This window comes from Oxyura jamaicensis, chromosome 23 (assembly GCF_011077185.1).
Source record: "Oxyura jamaicensis isolate SHBP4307 breed ruddy duck chromosome 23, BPBGC_Ojam_1.0, whole genome shotgun sequence".
In the NCBI taxonomy this organism is placed as follows: domain Eukaryota; kingdom Metazoa; phylum Chordata; class Aves; order Anseriformes; family Anatidae; genus Oxyura; species Oxyura jamaicensis.
The window spans coordinates 5,924,131-5,945,130 of NC_048915.1; the positions used below are offsets into that span (position 1 = coordinate 5,924,131).

General features: G+C 51.5%; 4 protein-coding genes across 4 annotated transcripts; 2 read left to right on the forward strand and 2 right to left on the reverse strand.

The window, feature by feature from the left end:
• Positions 1-9: 9 nt before the first annotated feature.
• FAM229A (family with sequence similarity 229 member A) lies at positions 10-327 on the reverse strand. Its single transcript, XM_035345421.1, has 2 exons — positions 221-327; positions 10-124 (listed from the first exon to the last, which is right to left on the reverse strand). Exons 1-2 carry the CDS (start codon positions 325-327, stop codon positions 10-12), a joined length of 222 nt encoding a protein of 73 aa, XP_035201312.1.
• A 743-nt stretch (positions 328-1,070) lies between these two features.
• TSSK3 (testis specific serine kinase 3) lies at positions 1,071-2,323 on the forward strand. Its single transcript, XM_035345871.1, has 2 exons — positions 1,071-1,215; positions 1,620-2,323. Exons 1-2 carry the CDS (start codon positions 1,071-1,073, stop codon positions 2,279-2,281), a joined length of 807 nt encoding a protein of 268 aa, XP_035201762.1. The 3' UTR covers positions 2,282-2,323.
• A 373-nt stretch (positions 2,324-2,696) lies between these two features.
• BSDC1 (BSD domain containing 1) lies at positions 2,697-10,606 on the reverse strand. The gene is made up of 11 exons (XM_035345420.1): positions 10,484-10,606; positions 10,072-10,132; positions 9,483-9,599; positions 8,742-8,912; positions 8,584-8,638; positions 7,758-7,873; positions 7,348-7,416; positions 7,068-7,149; positions 6,340-6,879; positions 5,214-5,317; positions 2,697-4,650 (listed from the first exon to the last, which is right to left on the reverse strand). Exons 1-11 carry the CDS (start codon positions 10,492-10,494, stop codon positions 4,618-4,620), a joined length of 1,359 nt encoding a protein of 452 aa, XP_035201311.1. The 5' UTR covers positions 10,495-10,606; the 3' UTR covers positions 2,697-4,617.
• Positions 10,563-19,729, forward strand: ZBTB8B (zinc finger and BTB domain containing 8B). The gene is made up of 4 exons (XM_035345419.1): positions 10,563-10,607; positions 10,840-11,787; positions 14,403-14,581; positions 14,885-19,729. The coding sequence occupies exons 2-4, from the start codon at positions 10,842-10,844 to the stop codon at positions 15,200-15,202; spliced, it is 1,443 nt and encodes a 480-aa protein (XP_035201310.1). The 5' UTR covers positions 10,563-10,607; positions 10,840-10,841; the 3' UTR covers positions 15,203-19,729.
• The last annotated feature ends 1,271 nt before the right edge of the window (positions 19,730-21,000 follow it).

Genomic DNA, 21,000 nt, shown 5'->3' on the forward strand with positions numbered 1-21,000 from the left:
GCGGGGGAATCAGGTGGCGCGTGGCCGGCAGTTCCCTCCCATGGCAATGAAGACGTCAATGGGGACGTGGGGCAGGGTCAGGCAGTGGCTCCCGGGGCATCGCCGCAGCTGCCTGTGGGGAGAGAGCAGGGTGAGGGCAGCAGCACGGCACAGCATGGCCAGACCCTGTACCCCACAGGAGTCCTGGCAGGGCTCAGCACCCCCTTACCTTCCCACCGGCTGCTCAGCACCCACCGGGTCCTGAGCCTCTGGAGCCACGGCCAGGCTGGGACAGTCACCTGCCTCGATGGGGAACCTTCGGGCCTGCGGTGTTTCCTGGGAGCTCATGTCCGGGCCCTGGACGTGGCTGACCGGGGAGAAGCAGGCGTGAACTGGCAGCACAGGGCCTGGCCCCAGTGGTCCCCAGCCCCACAGAGGGGAACCCAGGGCTCGCCGGGGCCGGGCCTTGCCCTGCAAAGGGCAGGCGGCACTGCCCGCTCTGGTTCCAGCTGCCAGAGCTGGCTGGATGTGCCCAGCTCGGTCGCACGGCTGCGATGCAGCAGCAGAAGGAGGCTGGCACAGGGCACGGCCACTGCCTCCCCTCGGCATCCCCTTGCTGGAGGTGCAGGATGACACCGAGCAGCAAAGTGTTCCCAGCACGCCAGCTCTGAACTGTACTGCCACCCCCCAGCCTGCTCTGGGGAAAGAGGGGAAGGGACACGGAGGGGCAGCAATGGCAAAAGGAGGGGGAGCACGTGTGGCCAGCCCCGCATCCCCCACGTTCCCCACCCCATGAGCCCACTCACGGTGCCCACTGAGCGGGCGTTCCAGCACAGCCCTATCCCCCTGCCCGGTCGAGTGGCCACCCACTTTGATGCACATCCGTCATCTCTGATTCATGCAGCATCAGCTGCATCATAATAGCACACCTGGGTTTAATAGGTCCCCCTATGCTCCCCTTCACACAGCACCAGGGCACGAGCAGGGCCTTGGGGTGCTGTGCATGCCAGCGGGGGGCACGGGGAGCCCCTGGGTGCTGAGATGCTGTTGTGTAGGACCTGAGACTGAGCGGTCCCAGCTTGTAGGAGGACATGGAGGCGTTTTTGCTTGCCAATGGCTACCAGCTTGGCAAGACCATTGGGGAGGGAACTTACTCCAAAGTGAAGGAAGCCTTATCCCTAAAGCATCAGAAGAAAGTGGCAATTAAAATAATTGATAAGAGGGAAGGCCCAAAAGGTAAGAGGTGGCCCCAAAGGGACTCCAGGCTGAGACACCATTCCTCCTTGAAGACTTTTCATTCCTGCCAGAAAATAAGTTTCCCAAACTTTCCACCTAAGTGCAATTTGGCCAGATGCTGACCCCCAGCGGAGCAGCCAGGGGCCATGACCCAAAGATTATTTAGCTGGCTGCTCCTCCAACTGCAGGGAGACCCAAGTGCAGGCAGAATCCAGCATCCCTTCCGGATGAGCATCCTGGGTGGAAGGCTTGGTGCCAGCCCGCAAGGCACTGAGCACCCACAATGTGCCCTTCCCTCCCTCTACCCATCCCCATAGCCTCAGCTGGGAGAGGTGCAGGGCATCAGCAGCTCAGGGACAGCCCCATCCCCACTCTGTGAGCACATTTGCCTCCTCTCCTGGCAGAATTTATTCAGAGATTCCTGCCCCGGGAGCTCCAGATCGTTGGGCGCTTGGACCACAAGAACATCATCCGGGTGTACGAGATACTGGAGTCTGCAGAAGGGAAGATCTACCTCGTGATGGAGCTGGCGGAGGACGGGGACATCTTTGACTGCGTGCTGCGCGAGGGTCCCCTGCCCGAGCACGGCGCCAGGGCGCTTTTTCGCCAGCTGGTTGAGGCCATCCGGTACTGCCACGGCTGCGGGGTGGCTCACCGCGACCTCAAGTGTGAGAACGCCCTGCTGCAGGGCCGCACCGTGAAGCTGACGGACTTCGGCTTCGCCAAGCTGCTCCCCAGGGGCCGCCGGGAGCTGAGCCGCACCTTCTGTGGCAGCGTGGCGTATGCGGCGCCTGAGGTGCTGCAGGGGGTGCCCCACGACAGCTGCAAGGGCGACATCTGGAGCTTGGGTGTCATCCTCTACGTCCTGCTGTGCGCCCACCTGCCCTTCGATGACAACAACATCCCCCAGATGCTGTGGCAGCAGCAGAAAGGTGTCTCCCTGCCCAGGCACCTGGGGGTCTCCAGGGAGTGCCAGGACCTCCTGAAAAGGCTCCTGGAGCCAGACATGATCCTGAGGCCATCCGTGGAGGGGGTCAGCAGGCACCCCTGGCTGGCAAACCCCTGAGAAGTGCTCGTTCTGCTCTCGCCCCATGGGACAGATTGCTTCTAAAATGACAATAAATTTGGATGTCAGTGTTTACCATCTATACAGTCTCCTGGGTGCCCTGCCAGGCCTCTGGCAGGCAGAGACACAGACTGGTTCATATCTGGACACTTTTATCTGCTCCCTCAAAGCCCACAAGATCTGGGGCCACAGGGATAGGCAGGAGGGCACCCTGGCTGTGAGCACCCCAGCTGCCCGGCTTGGAGAAGGGCAGCCCAGACACCTCTGCTTGTCCTCAGCCCTCTCCCCTCATCCTCACAGGTAAGTGAACCTGCCTTGGGGTAGGTGGAAAGAAAGGGAAAATAAATTTAAAGCAGTTGACTCGCTGAAGGTGGCTCTCCCCACCCCACAGGCAAAGGAAAGGAGGACACAGGTAGCAACTCTGTAGAATTCCTTTAATTGCTGTTAACTGCAAGTCTGTAAAAGGTTTGGAGAAAGTCATTGTTACAAAACTACCAGCGGTTAGAAGTGTTCCTGGTTTTTGCCCCTGCTAGAAAAGGCTCAGGGGGATGCAGAATAGTTCAGAACAGAGAATATTGCACAGACAACCCAATGGTTAATTTGACAAAAGAAAAAAAAGACACAGATGAGAGCACTGCACCCTGAAGCTCTGCTGCCGGGCTGGGGATGCTGCTGACTCACACCCTCAGACTGCTGCTCCAGCCCCAACCACTCGGCAGAAACCTCCCACTACAAGGGTTTCTGCTACAGCTCAACGTGAGCCCACCCCAGGGCGAAGCCGCAGCACGTTTCAGAGGCTCTGCTGTGATCCAAGCAGGAACTGAGTGCAGCTCAGGCCCTGGACCCCACACACGGGTTCTACAGCACAGACGAGCTCGTGTAAGGGCCTGAAGTCGGTGCTGCCACCAAGCCACCCGGGAGAGCAGCTGCATTTGAGAATCTCAAGCAAGGAGAAAAAAAATAAAAATAATAAAAAAATCAAGTCTTCCAAGTGTACCTAGGCTAATGCTATCCAGAAACAGAAGGAAGCCCCAGCTCACATGGAGCAGCCCTGCAAGGGGCAGGACAACGATAACACATAAAACCACCACCCAAAAGGCCAAAAAAGGGCAGTGTGGGCTCTGCCCCTTCAGGATAACTTTATGTTAGCAACCCCCACTGAGGAGCACCTCATGGCACCACGAGGGAGCTGCCTGCAGAGGCCGTGGGTCCGAAGGAAGCGTTGCAAGCAGTCGCAGGGGGTTAAGTGAGGGAAACCAAGTGAGCGCAGGGAGGTTTGTGACCCTGGTGTGGCTGGGACGCAAGGAGGGCAGACACACCAAGGGGTGCCATCCATGCTTGGACGCTTCTGCCTCCCCCCAGGCTGGGAGAAGGCTGAGCCTTGGCACCACAGCGGTGTTGAAGTGGTTAGTGGCCCACACTGGGGCTTCGCAAGGGCACTGCAGCAGAGGGTTCTGCTCCCAAGCTGACCTAAATCACTGCCTGTTCAGAAGGGCTCAGTAAAAGCAAGCCACAAAACTCTGCTTGGAGAATTTAATGAGAAGTACCTAGAATGCAGTAGAGGAAGGCAGTACAGCTGGTCCAGCTGCGAAGGGGAAAGCATCAAGCCCTGGCTCTCAGAGGAGCTGTTGCTCTTGCCGCAGCAAAGAGGAGTTCCCATCAGAAAAGGCTTCCAAGACAAAAAGCCAGGCAGAAGCTCAGGGTTTGGCAGGGAGTTTGGCTCCTTCCAGAACAGCCCAGCTTTGGCCCAAAGCCACAAACCAACCGCCTTTCTTTGTGGCAACGAGTGGAAAAGCAAATGGGGCTTCTCCTGCAGCATCTCCAGCCCCTGGCCATTCCCCTGGGGGCTTTCTCTAGGGACAGCCTGACCAGCAGCACAGAGCAGTGAGCGAGTGGGAGCAGCACCCAGGATCCTTTGAACTGCTGTACCATAGATTACACACACACACACAAGCAAACAATCAGCCAACAGGCAATTCGGCAGCACCAAGCAATCCTGCCAGGTGCCCAAGTGCCTGCTCACCCCGGGGACCCCTCACTGCATCTGCCTCCACCCGACACTTCTGGGGCAGTCAGTTTTGGCCTCGCCAGCCTCTAGGACCTACCGAGAAGATGAACTCCCTAGCAGCTACGTGTACGAGCAAATTCCTGCTTCCTTCTCCTCCTCCAGGTCTGAAGGGGTCATTTGAGATGCCCACAGGATTTAGCAGGAATGGAATTCCTCCAGCCAGGAACTGCGATCCCCAGCACAGTTACACACAAAGGAATAGCCGGTCCGTGATTTAATTCACATTCGATGGTGGAAATGAGCCTGTGACACACTGGAAGAAGTTGGTTTATTCCCAGTCTTCCCACTCTTCATCTTCAAGCTGCAAACAAGAAGAATATCTGTTGTTTCTGTAACTCAGACGTCTATTGACAAATCCTCCTGCCCAGGGCATGCGAATTAGTGCAAAGCCTGACGCATCCACTCACTCCCACACCCACACAGCAGAGATTTGCTTGCTGTGCTCCGCCTGCAGAACCTGCACACTCAGCCCTCTGTAAGCACATCCATCCTTCTTTAAGCACGAAAACCCATTCTCTGCTCTAGCTAATCCCCACGACTGCCATGCTGAGATCCCAAGCAAAGCCCTCAAAGAGGGAGCAACACCTTGAGAAGCCACCTGCGAGCTGCTCAAGTCAGGCACCTGCCTGCTGCAGTGCTGTCCTGCAGGCCAGCAGCAGCCACATCTGCACAGCCGTGGCTAGCAGCAGGGCTGACACTGAGGTCCTGGCACTCTGCAGTCTCTCCAAACCTGGCTTCAGGCCCAAGAGAAGCACACAGAAAGGGCCGAGCGCTGCAGCATCACCCCAGGGAGCTGATGAAATGCCACTGCCTTCCCCAAGCAGCCTTCTCGCTTGGCTGAGCGAGTGCCTCCCCTGCACTCACCTCCCCAGACACTTCCACCTTGGACAGGACCAGCTGCACCTCCTCTTCAGTCATGTCCAGATCAAAGTCCTTCTCCCAGTCCTCGCTGATATCCGTGCTGGAGCCTGTAAGCACAAGCACCACGACAGAGCCGTCAGAGCTGTGCATGCTCTCCAGACACTCCAGCCAAACAGGGCCTGCTCAGGCAGCTCCACAAAGCGCTCACGGGGCTTGGGTCCAACACACCCTGCCCGAGGAGGGAAAGCCTCCGCCCCCCCCCAGCAGCAGGCCACCAGCTCACTGACAGGCACGGGACAGACTGAGCTGCATTTCTGCGCTTCCAAGGGCTGTTCCCCTGGGCACAGGACAAGTGGGAGAGGCAGGTGCTAGAATGTGTTCTCCTCTGGCCTGGGAGAACTGGGATGTGTCATGCCTCACTCATACACAGAACACAGCAGGTAAGGAGTGACAGGAATGAGAGAGATGGGGACTGTCACAGCCCCAACAGCAAGCAGGCACAACCTCCCGGGGCAGAGGGATGCTCCTCAGGGTGACAGGCAGAGGGAAGGAAGCCCACTCCCTGCACAGAGCACAGCCTTGGCATTGCTATCCAGCAGGCTGGGCACCAAAGGCTGCTCCGCTCACAGGCTTCTGATTGCTTTGTCTAATTTGATCCAGTTTGCGATACCGAGCTACCTTCCCTGAGCTCGGGTTACTCCCAGCAGCTTTACACCCCTAAAGCTAACACAGCCGTGACGCTGGGAGACTACAGAGGCTCTGCTGCAGGCGGCACTCCCTGCAGTGAGAGGTGTGTGAACAGCATCAGAGCTGCAGCACTTCCCCGCTAAGGGCCACGGAGGAACCTCCCCCCCGCTCTCCTCCCCCATCACAAAACCAAAATCTGGGCTTGTCTTTTGGTATGTTCTAAACAGCAATTCAGGGAAGGATGGGTCAGGACAGGGCAGAGATCTTCTGCACTGCAGGAAGTTTATCAATACCTACACAGCCCCACCACCTGCATGTCCAGGAACCACAACTCCAAGCCCAAGAAGGCTGCACCCAGGTTTCTGCTCTGACTCTAAGCCCTTCCTCAAAAGCTGCCCCCCCCAGTGGGTTTCCAGGCCCGGTGCTGGCCCCACACACGCACCTTTCTTGCCGTTGTTGGAGGGGGTGGACTTCCCGCTATCCGAGTTCAGCTCAAAGATTCGTAGATCTGTTGGTCCCTCCTCTTTCAGAGTCTCTGTCCTGCCCTGGGCTCTGCTCTCCACCTCTCTGAGCTCTGTAACAGCCGGCTGCTCCAAGGATGCTGCGGGCTCCCGGGCAGGTGCAGAAGGATGCCCAGGTTCTGGGGGCTTTGGCAGAGAGCTCGGCTCTTCTGAAGTGGCTTCCAGCAGCCTTTGGGAGAGGTCTCTGATCCCGTCTGGTTGTGCTCCAGTCTGTAGCTGTGCAGCAGGCACAGAGGCAGGGTTTGCAATCTGAGTCACAAGGGAGACGCTCTCACTGCTCTCGGAGGGGCTCCCCTCTGCTGGGGCCGGCTCAGGAGGGAGGACAGCCCGGCCTTCCTCTGAGGGACCCTTGCAAGAAGCAGGGTGGCTTCCCTCCGGGGCTGCAGGGGCAGCTGCTTTCTCTGCTGCTTCTGGAAATTTCATGTTTGCACAAGGCAGGGGTGACATCCCCAAGAGCTCCTCTGTAGGAAGGCAGAAGAGAAGCAAGAGATGTTTCAGCAAGCGCAGCAGCAGCTGACAGTGCAGTGACGTTGGCTGCAGCTGGGCCAGGAGCTGAACATGGGGGAGCGAGGAGCAGCCACTGCCCTCCCTAACTCAGACTGCCAAGGTCTGCATGAGCCCACCCCCAGACCCCCACCCTCTGACCCACCTTCATCTTCTTCCCAGCCCGGCTCCTCTCGGTGAATGCTCTGCTCCGCACGCTGCTTCAGAGCCTCCCTCCGGGCTTCATCCTGCAGGGAGCTCAGCATCAGCAGCTGCTACATCCCCGGTCCCTTCATCCCGCAGGGGCATCAAGGACAAAGACACAGGAAAGGCAGCCCAGAGCCCTGCTCTTCCAGGAAAAGGAACCTTCTGCCTCTTGGGCCTGCCTCACAGGGCTCCTTGGCTGGAGTGCCCACCCACAGGAGGAACACCTGGCCCTGACCTACCTGCTCCAGGCGATGCACTTTGTAGAAGTAGCGCTGCCAGAACTCAGAGTGGGAAACAGCCACGGGGACCTGGGAGCAACACAGGGATCATGGTCTGAGGGAGGGCTGTGGCTGCTGCCTCACCCCTTTCTCTCCCCGAGCCTCACAGGCACCACTGTAACCTGTGCAAGGCGTTTTTGGGTGCACAGACTTGGGACCAAGCACCAGGATCACACTGCCAGGTGCTCATGGGCATCAGACAGCTACAGAGAAAGTTCTGTTCCAGGCCCGTGACAAACAAGTGAGGAGCAGACTCAAACGCTGCCTTGCACCACTGTGCCAGTTTACCATAAACCAGCTCCTCAGGGCCCAAGTGGGGATCACGTCTCAAGCCAGAACCTGCCCATTACAGGAACCCAGCAGGGCCTTACCATTTTAGTGTAGAGAGCCCGTATGGAAGGGCTGGTTGCCAGCAGCTCTGCTATCTCCCCTTTCTTCTCCTCCAGGTGAAACTGGGAGAGCCAGGCCTCGAGGAGTTCAGCAGGGCCTGAAAAGGACAGGCACTGAGATCATTTTTGGCACAAGCAAGGCACAGTTTCAGGAAGTTTCCTTGGAAAGATGCTCCAGACCAGACCAGCTAGGATGAGCGAGGGGCAGGCAAGAGAAGGCAGGAGTCCAGCAAGACACAGCCCTGATGAGCAGGCCTCCTTCTTGAGGCCTCAAACCCCACATGGCAGGCAGGAGGGGATTTGCAAGCAGGACACAGTCAAAGCAGGGAAACCTGGGAGGGGAGGAGCAGCAGCTTCAAGCCATGAGCAGCCAAGGACCCGAGGGGTGCCTGCATGCTCCCCTTCCCCAGAGGAAGGGAGCAGCGCTGCTGCTCACACCTCACTGCTGCAAGGGAAAACCCAAAGCCCCACCCACAGCTTGTCAGGCAGCACCCGGAGGTCACACGCTGAGGGACGGACACCGATCTCACAGCAACGGCTGCAATGGAGACACAGGTCCCTGAGCACACCTGGCAGGCTGGGTCCTCTGCCAGCAAAGGGCGAGGCAGTGCCAGCTGCGGGGGTGGTGGAACCCACAGCAGGCTCACAGCCAGCCTGGTCCCGACGGCAGCAGAGGGCCTGGCTCCCTCCCGCTGGTGTCCCTGCCCCAGGCAGCCGGCAGGGCTGCTGGTGACAGGCTCTAGGTGATGGGGACGCCCCACAGCCCCCGCACCACCCCAGCCTCTCGGCAGCACTGCCGAGCCCATACCATCGGGTTCGTTGCAGTAGGTGGCTGGGTCTGACTGGAGGCTGTAGAGGCGAGCCTGGAGGAGAACACACGGGGAAGAGCCGTCAGTGGAGGGGCGGCAGCAGGGCTGGGAAGATGAGGCGCAGTGCTGGGGAGAAACTCCCAGACAGGGCACTCACCTTCGCGCTGTCGTAGGGTTCTGTGGTCCCTGTGGGGGTTGCCATCAGTGTTATAACATCGCAGTCAATGGTTTTGTCCGGTGAGGGAGCAAATGTATCTGAGATGACGCCCAGGAAGTCAGAAATCCCTTTCCTCACCTTTTCAGTCGCACCTGAGGAACCTTCTGCCCTCTTGAAGAAGAGAAGCAGCATAATGTAAGTAACAGTTCCTGAAGCAACAGGACAAATCTGTCTTTTCTGGGTGTGTTCTTTTCAGGAAGCAGGATTTTTCTCCCTTCAGTGTGCTAACAATGCAACCACATGTCCAGGCTGGCAGCCCTTCGCAAGAGGTTGGTTGGGAATGGAGCAGAGGCTTTGAGGGGAAAAGCAGTCAGGCTCAAGGCCTGGCACAGCAACAGCTGTGTGGGGCTAAAGAGAGCAGCTTGGGCAAAGGTCCGATACGACACGACAGTGATGCTGCCAGGAGGCTGCCTACATGGCACACAGGCAGCAGAAAAGCACTGGTCACCTTTCCCCACTTATTCCCAGAGGTTCCTCACCACTACAACACAGAGATCCCACACAGTGCTCAGAATCAGATCTGCACAGGAACAAAGCCTGAAACCCACAGCCTATGTCCATATCTCGGGGTCTGCTTGAAGGACCGTGCCCTCAGAGGCAGGACCAACGTGCCAGCTGCAGGCGTATCCCATTCGCCCCGTTCTGCCCTGCAGCGCCCAGCTCTTCCACTCCTCTACTCACTGCCAGTTTGTCCTTGACCACGCTGGCCGTAGCAGCGATTGTGCAGGCTGTGTCATGCTGCACTACTTGAGTGAACTCAGCCAGGTCCCGCTTCATGAACTCCAAAGCTTCTGAGGACTGCAAGAAGACAACAGACAGATCGCCTAACCTTTGGGTCTCCAGCAAAGCCACGGTCGCTCTGGGAACGCCTGATGTTTACACAGATGACAGCGCAGCAGCCTTCACCCCCAGAGCCCTCACCACAGCTTGCGCAATGGGCAGGGCTGCAGTAAGCAGGGTAACAGCAGGACACAGCCGTACCCAAAACACATTATGGCATTTTTTTACGTTGAGAACAGAAATAGATGTGTTTTGAAAAGCCTTGTTTTGAGCATTACATAGTATAATTGCCACAAGCAGCGCTGTTACGCAGGAAGTTACACACCAGCGGGCAATGCTGCGGGCACCTGCCCTCCCTGCTCGGGTGAACCTCCCCGGCTCCCAGCCCCCCCCCCCCCCCCCCCGGGGGGGGGCCCGGCCCGGGGCCCGTCCCCCCCGCCCCCCCGCCCCGGCCGTTGCCCCACCGCCCAGCCCCGGCTGCGGCCCGTACCTTGTCCCTGACGGCCTGGAAGCTCTGCTGCAGCCAGCCCCGCCACCAGCCCGCCTCCTCCCTGCCGGGGAGGGACGCGCGTCAGGGGGGGGCCTGGGCCGGGCCCCGCCGCACGGCACCGGTGCGGCACGGAGCCCCCCGGGGCCCAGCCCGGTCCCCGGAGCCCGGCCCGACACCGAATGCCCAGCCCGGTGCCCGGATTCCGAATCCCAGCCCGGTCCCGATGCCCGGCCCCGTCCACAAATCCCAGCCCGGTGTCCGGTTCCCGAACCCCAGCCCAGTACCGATGCCCGGACCCCAACCCATCCTAGCCCGGTCCTGGTCACCAGGTCCCGAATCCCAGCCCGGTCCCGGCTCCCGGTCTCGTTCCCCGGTCCCCGGCCCCGGCCCCGGCCCCGGCCCCGCCGCTCACCCGTCCGCCATCTCGGCGGCGTGACGTCACCACTATTTACCGACCCCTCACCCCGCAGCCCCGGCCCCGGTCCGGGCGGGGCTCCCGGGTCCGTCACTTCCTGCTGCCGGGCGGGCGGCCGGCGGTACGGCGGCCGGGAGGGGGGGGGCGGGACCGGCAACGGCACCGGGAGCGGGCGGCGGGGCGGGGCTGGGCCGGGAGGGGCCGGGCGGGGCGGGGCGGGGTGGGGTGGGGGGCCCGGGATCTGCCTGCGGCCGCTCCCGGGTTAAGGAAGCCGCCGGCGGCGGGGGGGGGGACCGGGCGGCGTGCTCCCGGTGCCCCCCGGTGACGGCGCCGTCCCGCCCGCAGCGCCGCGGCCATGGAGGTGCAGTCGTACTACGCCAAGCTGCTGGGGGAGCTGAACGAGCAGCGCAAGCGGGACTTCTTCTGCGACTGCAGCATCATCGTGGAGGGGCGCATCTTCAAGGCGCACAAGAACATCCTCTTCGCCAACAGCGGCTACTTCCGAGCGCTGCTCATCCACTACATCCAGGACAGCGGGCGGCACAGCACCGCGTCCCTCGACATCGTCACCTCCGAGGCCTTCTCCGTCATCCTGGATTTCCTCTACTCGGGGAAGCTGGATCTGTGTGGGGAGAACGTCATCGAGGTCATGTCTGCGGCCAGCTACCTGCAGATGACCGATGTGGTGAACTTCTGCAAGACCTACATCAGGTCGTCCTTGGATATCTGCAGGAAGATAGAGAGGGAGGCCGCCTTCTACCAGGCCGACAGCGGGAGTGGGAGCTCTGCGAGGGAAGGCCCCTCGTACGGCTCCAAGAGCCAGGGCTCTGTCCCCGTCTCGTCCCTGCAGGAAAAGGAGAGGACGGTGGGTTGTCAGCGAGACCCCCCCTGTGGGGAGTGTAGCAGCTGCCACCCCCTGGAGCTTGTGGTGAGGGACCCGGTGAGCAGCGACTCCCCAGAGGACGTTAATTCCTCCCTGCCCAAAGGGGTGGAACCCAAGGTGGAGTTCGACTCGGATGAGGTGGAGGTAGAGGTGGGCGAGCGGCTGCAGCAGTACCCGACTCCGCTGTCCCTGGAGCAGATGGAAGAGGGGCTGCACAGCGGGCAGGCGATGGACCTGGCCTGCAACAACTACCACATGAAGCAGTTCCTAGAGGCCCTGCTGCGCAACGGCTCAGCTCAGAGGAAAGATGACGTGGTTCATCACTTTGTCCGGGGCTTTGAGGGTAGGCCAGAGGATGCGGGGGTAGCCATGAGCTCCATGATGGACATTCACAGCGACTGGTATGGTGAGGACGCAGGTGAGAGGACTCGAAGGTGTAGTCAGGGTGCTTGATGAGGAAACCGCCTAGTTGTGCGACCTCCTTTGTTACTTTCTTGTTGAGGAGTGTGTTGCTGAATATTATACCATAGCGAAATAAACGATTGTTGTGGACTTCTAAAGAAAGCTGTACTCATTTATTCAGTGCAGCACCTGGAAGGTAAGTATTTCTATAGGGTTTACAGTCTGAAACTGATCCTGGAGCTTGGTGTTGGTGACACTGCTTTAACAAACAATCTCATTTGGGATCCTGTTGAATAGCAGGTGAATTTAAAACACCAAAGTTATGAGAGGAAGTTTCTTTTTTAATAGTGCAATTGGCAAGCTAAGTTGGGCTGCTCCAAGAGGGATGTACTGTAGAAGCTGACACACCAGAATTAGCTTATTCCGCTGGAGCTCCTACCAGCTAATCGGCTGCAGGATCGTAGTCTGCTTGCCATTACTCTGACCTTCAGAAAGGCGGAACTCAGTGTTGTTCAATGCTATGATGCCTAGAATGTCTTTAAGAATGTGGAAAGCTTTAAACTCTGTGGTATTGTGTAAAGACGAGGCTTAACTTTTACTTCCAGAGGCAGACTCGTTTTTCATCTGCTGGTCACCTGAGGTGCTGCTGCTTTCGCAAGCCCTGTGCCTGTTGGGATGTCTCGCGCTGGCAAGAATGTCTCCCAGCAGCAGTGTCAGGGACCTGGAGCAGCAGGTGGTCATGTCCATGTGCATTTCTCCTGAAATGGACACAAAAGCATTTTTATCTGCTTACAGTAATGTTGGCGCACAGCTTACCTCATCCAAACTGCCTTATGAAGAAGGGAGGCAACCGATACACACAGCAAGTGATGTAACCTGAGGATGCGACAAATGGCATAACGGTGCGGGCAGCAGAAAGGAAATCTTCCATGAAGTATTCTTCTCTAGATAGCAAGCTTGCATTTGTGTTATTTCCTGCTCAAATATGCTAGTATGATCTTAAAGCCAATAAAAACAATACTTTCTCTCACTGTTCTTAGATTACAAATCTGGTAAAATCAATACTCCACTCCTACAGTCACCAAAGGACTAAAGTTACCAGAACAGAGTACCATCACCAGCTCGTATCTATGATTTCTGACATGTAGCGAGGTGAGAGCATCCAATACCCAAACTTTGCTTACTTTTTCCCCTCTTAAGATCTTTAGATTGTTAATGTTTCATTAAAAATGAAATGCTTCTAGGATTTGATAGAGAACGTCAGGTGTTAGTGACAACGTATTACAAATGTTAACGCTAGATGTGCTTTAAATAGGAGGAGGGGAAACAAAACATCTTGCATTCAGCTGTTTCCCTGCTTAAACCAAACATCATAAAGAGTTGGTAGGATGGAGATGCCTCTTCTCAGCTTTTAGTGCTCCTGCTACCTTCAGCATTTTCACAAGACACCAGGGCTGACAAAGCCTTGATAAAAGAATGGTGTGCTCACGAATCCAAGCTGACAGATGAGAAATGCCACTTCCTTCCGAGTCTCCATATGTGTTCCAGTCACCATGGTCCCCCTCAGCCGATGGAGGGTCGACACCACCCCTAGAGTCTGGAAGCAAGGCAGGTCCAGCTGCTTTTCTTTCTGCAAATGGAGGTCTTGATGCCCAGGAGGGACTAGCAGTACCTCGCGGAGGTACAAAGCTGGGCAAGATGAATTTCACTTGATGGCTCCATGTCGATACTAAACACACTTTTCCTTTTTTTTTTTGAGACGGAGTCGAGCAAACCTCATTAAGAGGAATGTCCTACAGTCTTACCTAAATGGTGCAACTATTAAAGAATTCAAGGCTGAATATGCAAAGAGTTTTTTTGAATCATACCTGAAACGTTAGAGAAACCTAATCCTTTAAGGTTACATCTAAGCCTCTATGCTGCAAAGGCAGCTCGTATCTGGGCTGACACTGAAAACTTTGGCAATACCCATGTTTATTTTAAACAGGATTAATTCCCTGTTTTTGCATCTGACTTGATAAATTATATATTTGTGTGCATGTAGTCTGATTTTAGTAAAATTTCATCAGCAAAAATATTGGAATCCTTCATCTTGTTATTTCTGACAGGCTAACGTGAATGGCAGTAGGAACAAACATATTTTCAGATGGCTCCCCCGTGCCTAAATTTGTGTACATTGTAAAAGTGCATGGGAAACAGTGCACTGCTACCTGTAATTCATGGTAAGATTTTAGTTTCCAATGCTGTTTGATTATAAGGGTGTATATATATATATATATATATATATAAAGACTTTCTATGGCTGAGACGGTGCAGTGATCTATTGCACTAAAATCAACTTCTAGGCTCTTAATTAATTGGCTTCTTAAAATAAAATTAATTTGTTTTTCTGTTGTGAGCCAACTCACTTAGCCATGTAAATATAAGCAAGCTGATTTTCAAGGGACTTGATCATCTCCAGCTGCATTAACGCTTTGGAAATTGCACAACCTACGGAAATTCCAGGTAAACCAAATGCAAAAAGAGTGGAAAATGCAATTAATTTGACTCAGATTGCAGCAAGGACAAGAAGCCGACATGCCTAATGTTGCTGAGCTGCCTAATCTAATGCACTGTGTTCTTTTTCAAAAGGTGATGTGTTAGTTGTACCCATCAAGCTTCACAAATGTCCGTTCTGTCCCTACACGGCTAAGCAGAAAGGAATACTGAAACGGCACATTCGCTCTCACACAGGTGAGAGGCCCTACCCCTGTGAGACGTGTGGGAAGCGTTTCACCCGGCAGGAACACCTTCGGAGTCACGCTTTAAGTGTAAGTTTGAAAGATGATCATGAAATTTTTAAAGCAGACTGTTTTATTGTTTCCCGATTGTATTTCCCAGAACACCTTGCACACGGCGATTGTTGCCAACTCTGATAAACTGTGCTAATAATAAGTTTAAGCAAATGGTATTTGGTTCAGCAGTAGTTACGTAGTCCCAAATCTTTGGCAGTGTGGCGGCGTCACCTGCCCCTTAGCTTAGATGTTCTACGTGTGCAAACCAGCACTCCAGAAACAGCTAAAGCTGAGAAGACAGATTGCCTTTTTATCACACTATGTTATTTTTAACCTCAGGTGCATCGATCGAACAAGCCAATTATCTGCAAAGGTTGCAGGAGAACATTCACAAGTAGCCTGTCTCAAGGACTGCGACGCTTTGGCTTGTGTGACAGCTGCACTTGTGTGACCACTACGCACGACGACTCGATGCCCATTAACCTCAGCCTGATGGAACCTTCCTCAGAGGGCCAGGAGAAGGGCGATGTGGATAACGACTGGCCCATATACGTGGAGTCCGGGGAGGAAAACGATCCAGCTGATGATGATGATGCTGATGGTGATGACAAGCAGGAAATCCACAGGAGTTTATCAGATCGAGAAACACTTATGTAGCAGTGGCAGGAGAGAGGGAGGACTGAAGGTCTCTCTCTGATAGTGGCTGGTTTGCAACAGAAAACTGCGTTAGTGAGGCTGAGTTGTTGTTGTTGTTGTTTTTTTAATTATTCCATTTTTTAATTGAAGAACGGGGAGAAATAGAGTTTTTAATACTTTTACGTTTTCAGTGCTGTGCACCAGAATTCTGTGAAGAATCTTCTGTCTGGGCTTCACAGAGGTTTTACCTGAACAATCTCCAGTTGCGTCTCTGCTTCCTAGTTTTGAGGAAGAGGCAACAATTTGTAGGCGGAACATCTCTGTTGTTTTGATAACAGGTTTCTTCAAATAACGTTGTCATGGTCCTTAATCCCTGATCTGGAAGGGGCACCGTCTTCTCTCTGAAGATTAGATTTGAAGAAATGTAGTTTTCATCCATTACCTTGGACTTTTCTAAACTAGGTTGTGATCCTTCTGCATCGGGATGGTATTATCTAAACTGTAAATATTAAGTGTTTTCATAGACTTGCGTTGACCTGGAAATCAGGGCAAACAAACCAGAATAACAGAACTATGCTGCTGCTGAAAGTGTAGAAAGTAAGAATAAATATATTTTACATGTCCTTAATTGCAGGTAGAGAACAAGCTTCTCTTTCCAAATTGTTTTTGCTACATCTTCCTCTTTCAAGAGCTTGGACTACAGATTTTTCAGATGTATCCTCAATGTCATTTAGACATTAGTGGTCTGTGCTTAAGAAACATTAAGCACACGTTATGGTGTCTAGTGTCCTGGTCTCTCAGTTTAGACTAAATGAACGGCCCAATTCTCAACATTTTACAGTAGAAGTGAAAAGTTATCAGTCAGGTTACTTGGGAATTGTAGTAGATTAAATAATCACTTGTGAATGTGAGTCCTCGTCTGATGTAGCTGAGGAGTAGTTAAATATGTATACATGAGCTATGCATATAAAACAGCCCTGTATACCCTTTTTGAAGCAATTGGGTGGAAAATCTCAGAAATTTTTACTAGCCTCTTTGTATGCAAATCCTTTTTTCTTTTCCTCTATTTTCCTTAAGTCTTTGGTAGTCTTTCTTATGGTTGATGTTGTTGTGCGAATTTATGCAAGTATTGTGGTTTTGTTTGTTTTTGTTTTTAAACTCCAGTGTAGACCTCCTGTATCACTGCTGGGGTGGATAACGGTTGGCTTTCAAAGGAGGTGAGATTTTTACCTTTCCAGATGAAACTAAGTTGATGTAACCTATCAAAAATAAATCTGGGAAACTTCAGAAGAAAACACCACCAACAGAAGGCCTGTTTGGTTATAGGTAACTTACTGTTCCTTAAAGAGGAGATGGAACTGAAAGATACTGTGAAGTAAGACTTTTAATGTTTCTTAACTGTGTTGTTCGTGTTTAATGAAAATGCAAATTGTACCCGAGTCTTTCTAGCTGGAGTAAGTGTAGATCTGGGATCTGGCTACAGAAGCCAGATGCAGCTGACAAAGTAGGAGCAGTTCCTCCCACTTTACACTAAAAACCTCAAGGAACACTGTTGCTGCATTTATTTTTTGTAACGTAAACTGATGAAGCTTTCTGTATTTCCTATTCCATATCATCAGTAAATTTGAGTTTGTAATAGCTGAACAGTATCACAGTGACAGGCAGAAAAATCTCACTGGGACAAGACAGAAAATCTAGGGCTCTGTAGCCCCTACTTTAGTCGTGTAACTTAGGACCATCAGAGACAACTTGTGTAGGTGCCAGACTTGGATCCAAGCTCCTCTAAAAATCCAGCTGTAGTTTTGGGTCCTGTGTACTTCTGAAAAACTGAACAAAACGTGGCCTTGTAAATCGTGCTAGCATGTTTGAAAATGCCACCTCTAGCGTACTGGCACTAATCTTTTGGACTGCTACTTTATTTTTTGTTGCGTCCAGACAGCTTCAGAGAGTGTTTTTTTCTGAATCCGATTACCTGACGTCAGGAGGACGCGTGTGTGTGAGAACACTGAAAAAGTTGCACTATCTGCATGTGTTAGGAGACTAGCTCACTAATGAGAGTGGGGTAAATAGGGACCCACAATGATATTTAGTGACCAGGCATCCTGATCTAGCGTGAAGATGCCAAATTACTGTAAATATTGGTAGAGGCCACTAGACACAGAATATCAGCTGAGCATGTTTGGGCTAATGTGCTGCAATTAAACTGTCAGAAGATTTAGCTTATCACATGGCTGAGCTGTGCTGAGGTGTGGGCTAGCTGACTCTGAACCTGTGAAGACATTCAGAGCAGGGAAAATTAACCTCGCAAAAGTCTGTAGTGAGAGCTGCAGGAACGACTGCGGAGATCTCAGCAACTTTACTTCAACCTGCTTCCTTTGGTCTTAGAGATTATTCTTGTGTGTCTTGTGCATAGAGGATGGAGCTGTGTTAAGGTCCGTGTAACACTGGGGAGGGTGGGGGGGGTGCCATTCGCAGTCCAGATGGAAGGTGACCACCAAAATCGATGTTTCCTGTTGATCCATCATATTGTGCTACTTTGTTTTCAGTGCAGTCCTTCAGCTTCTGTATTTGGTAGAACAGGATGTAGTTTATCCACATTCTTGTGACAACATGTTCATGTAAATGTTTGCTGTACTTTTCCTCCTAGTTTTTGATGTTTTTCTTGAAATCTTCCATTGTAAATCCAGCCTCTACAAGCTTTGAGAAAATGATGTAGCTGTTATAAGATATTCACATGGTGCTTAATGAAGAATCGAAAATATTGTTTTTAAGAAACTTATTTCTAATGTAATCTCTTTCTCAAAGTTTTTTAAAGGCCATGCAGACTACATATTTTGAAGTCTTAGCTCTATGTAATTGACTTTGTCTAGGAGTATATGTTCTAGTATACTTTTGCACATAATTGCACTGTATTTCTCTAAAGGAATACATGCTGCACTGGTATTCATAGTGCATTTTACCTCTTGGTGCAAGACCTTGTAAATCTTCCAAATGTGCTCATTTAATTTACTGATGTTTTGTAAGGCAGTTTCATAACTGGAGTCCCTTAGTCTAGTTTAAGTGACAAATTCTTATAAACCCAACCTTACTTGTAGAAGTGACTTAACTATATTTGTGGATCTTTGAGCATTCTGGAGTTTTTTGACTGTCTAGAAAATAAAACTCTCTGAGAGGGTTGCTTTGATTTTTATTTTTTTAACCATTCAAAAGTTGACTTGGTAAACCTGAGTGCATCTAGATTAAGGCTCCTCACATTTAAGCTTCTAGGAGTTAAAAATGAACACATCCATTTCTGCTAACATACACTGTGCAGGCAAAAAAGAGATTCTTGGTAGGAAAGGATTAAAAGGATGCTGTCCACTTAAAACCCAGCCAACTGGGATTTATTAGAAGATCCTTTATATTATTAATATTGATTTGGTTTTCTTACCAGTTTTTGTAGTTTTATAGCCATCATCATTTTTTAAAAACCTTTTTAAAGCTTTTCTTGTTTATGTTGGGCAAAAAAAAATCCATGCAACTGGGAAGCAGTCACAGATGCTAGCTAGAAGAAAATCTTGGCAAATGCCTATAATAAAACAAATGGGGAATTTTTATTTTATTTTTTTTCCTAGATCACCTTGCAAGAATATTGGATATTTCACATATGGACTTTTTAAAACTTGCTTGTACAGATGCTATTTAAAATTGGTATTTATCTCTTGATTTAGAATATCTTGAATCAATGAAAAATGCAATAATCTCCGCTTTCTTTTCACTGTTTTAATTCAAACAATGAAATCGGATCAGTTTTATTTTATTGGAATCTTTTTCTGTTGTAGTTGAAGGAGTTTTTAATACAAGACAGACATCTTTTGTTGGTTGATAATAGCTATTGGTAGCTAAGACAGCTATTTCTAGTTCACAAAAAGTTTTGAATACCTCAGTTTTTGGAGACTTGGAGGATTCTTCTTCTCTTCTCTTATGTGAAACTGTAAGCTAGAGTTAACAATAGTTAACACTTTGATGAGAAAGACAAATGCCAGGGAGTGAAAGAAGGGACCGGCATCTGGTGCTCTGGTTCCACAGGTATTTGGGATCAATCGTCTATGTAGGTCTTTATAGTGTGTTACAAAAGATAGCTTTGCAGTGTTCACAGACAATTCAGAGTACGGTGCAAATCCAGAAGACCTTTCCAGATTTATTAACTGGACATTTTTTGCACATCAGTAATAGAGAAGTTGCAATGACATTTATCAGAAGCTGCTGGATCTGCCAGCATACCTGTCCTGCTGTCGAGCTGTCTGCCAGTGTATGTATCAGGGTGGAAGAGAGAAAAAGAAATTAAACCAAAGTTGAGAATTAATGTACACCCCCACCATATAGGAAATTTACCCTTTTTAAGGGGTGGGGTTCAAATCTTTAAGTGCTTTTTGTAACTTTTTTTCTACAGTGGTGCATTACTGAATTTGTCTTTACTGTATGTTAAATATATGTACTATATATGTTTATATTGTTGTCTGTAGTCTGGTTCTTTTATAGTTAAGAACATAAAGTATTAAATATTAATCTCATAGTAAGTGTATTTTTTTCCCATTTTCCATTAAAAGGGAGGACACTAGTTACAAAATCTCACAAGACTACTATCGAGTCTTCTAACTGGAAATGTAATTTAGTGTAGATTTGTCAGAGTTTCTTTAGAGAGGAGGTGAGGAGACTGGGATTCAGCAGGACCATGCAAATGCTACATGGAAACCATTTCTACACTCACAGGATTTGCAGTTACTATTTTAAGGGATGGATACAGTGAAAGGTAACAGGTGCCCATGCCATCCTAAGTGAGGGATTTCAAATGCTCCTTAGCACGAATCTGTCAGTTCCCCGCCTCCACATCACTAGGCCACGGCGGGCTCTGGGGGACAGAGGGACAATGTTCAGAGATGTGCAGGAGGCTCCTTCCCTTGCTTAGTACTAAAGCTTTGATATTCCGGGGCAGGAGGGATCCAAGTGACATGAAAGAGGGAGGACTCTGAAGCACTCATCCCTGCCTTTGTCTGCTTGACCCGAGGGCCCTGCTTGGTGAAAGGATTCTTCCACTGTCAGGCCAATGTCAGCTGTAAATGTGTCTTTTCTGGGCAAAGGTGGGTGTGGGAGAAGGAAAGCAGCCTTGAGGGTAGGGCAATCAAGTGAGCTGAGAGTCTGTCAATGAACTTGCTAATGAATCGGGAGAATTAATTGTTCAGATCAAGGACAAAGTCATCAACGTAAATGAACTGTACGGGAATATGCTCACAACTTTAGGTGTTACAGGAAGCTGGCTTGAAGGTAAGAATACACCCAACAAGTATTTCTGTTATTGGTACAGAAGTTGCATTTCCAGCATAGATGAAGCCACTGACACATTAGGCTGAGCTGCTGGTGGAGCTGCAGCCCCTGTTAACACCGCAGGCGAATCTGGGGCTTTTCCCAAGCTGAGAACTTTGGTTAGAGGATAGGCTGCTCAGGCAATATTAGGCCTACTGGCAGATGGGAGCTTGCTCCCCATGCTAAACAGATTAGGAAATGTAATATGACTTCCTTAGCATTTTGAGAAATGAAGTGACCTCCTAGTGACGTGGAGGCTGACCAAGTGTTTGTGTTTGTAGTGGAAGACAACAAGCAAGCAGCTAGGGATCTTCATGAAGAAAGCTGAACTACAGAAATCACAGAAACTGAACACAGAAGTCGCTACTGTCTGTGTCACGTGGAAAGCTGGTGACAGCCAAGTGATGCTGAGGCAAGTGAACTAAAGCCAAATATTAGCTAGCAGTGTATTAAATGGAAATTGTAATCTCATCCTT

Coding starts and splice junctions, on each gene's coding strand:
- FAM229A (XM_035345421.1), bottom strand. CDS start 327: ATGAGCTCCCAGGAAACACCGCAGGCCCGAAGGTTCCCCATCGAGGCA. Junction 125..220: donor GACCCGGTGGGTGCTGAGCA/GCCGGTGGGAAG, acceptor CCTCACCCTGCT/CTCTCCCCACAGGCAGCTGC.
- TSSK3 (XM_035345871.1), top strand. CDS start 1,071: ATGGAGGCGTTTTTGCTTGCCAATGGCTACCAGCTTGGCAAGACCATT. Junction 1,216..1,619: donor TAAGAGGGAAGGCCCAAAAG/GTAAGAGGTGGC, acceptor CTCTCCTGGCAG/AATTTATTCAGAGATTCCTG.
- BSDC1 (XM_035345420.1), bottom strand. Junction 8,639..8,741: donor AACCCTACGACAGCGCGAAG/GTGAGTGCCCTG, acceptor GTTCTCCTCCAG/GCTCGCCTCTACAGCCTCCA. Junction 7,874..8,583: donor CTACTGCAACGAACCCGATG/GTATGGGCTCGG, acceptor TGTCCTTTTCAG/GCCCTGCTGAACTCCTCGAG.
- ZBTB8B (XM_035345419.1), top strand. CDS start 10,842: ATGGAGGTGCAGTCGTACTACGCCAAGCTGCTGGGGGAGCTGAACGAG. Junction 11,788..14,402: donor CTGGTATGGTGAGGACGCAG/GTGAGAGGACTC, acceptor CTTTTTCAAAAG/GTGATGTGTTAGTTGTACCC. Junction 14,582..14,884: donor TTCGGAGTCACGCTTTAAGT/GTAAGTTTGAAA, acceptor TTTTAACCTCAG/GTGCATCGATCGAACAAGCC.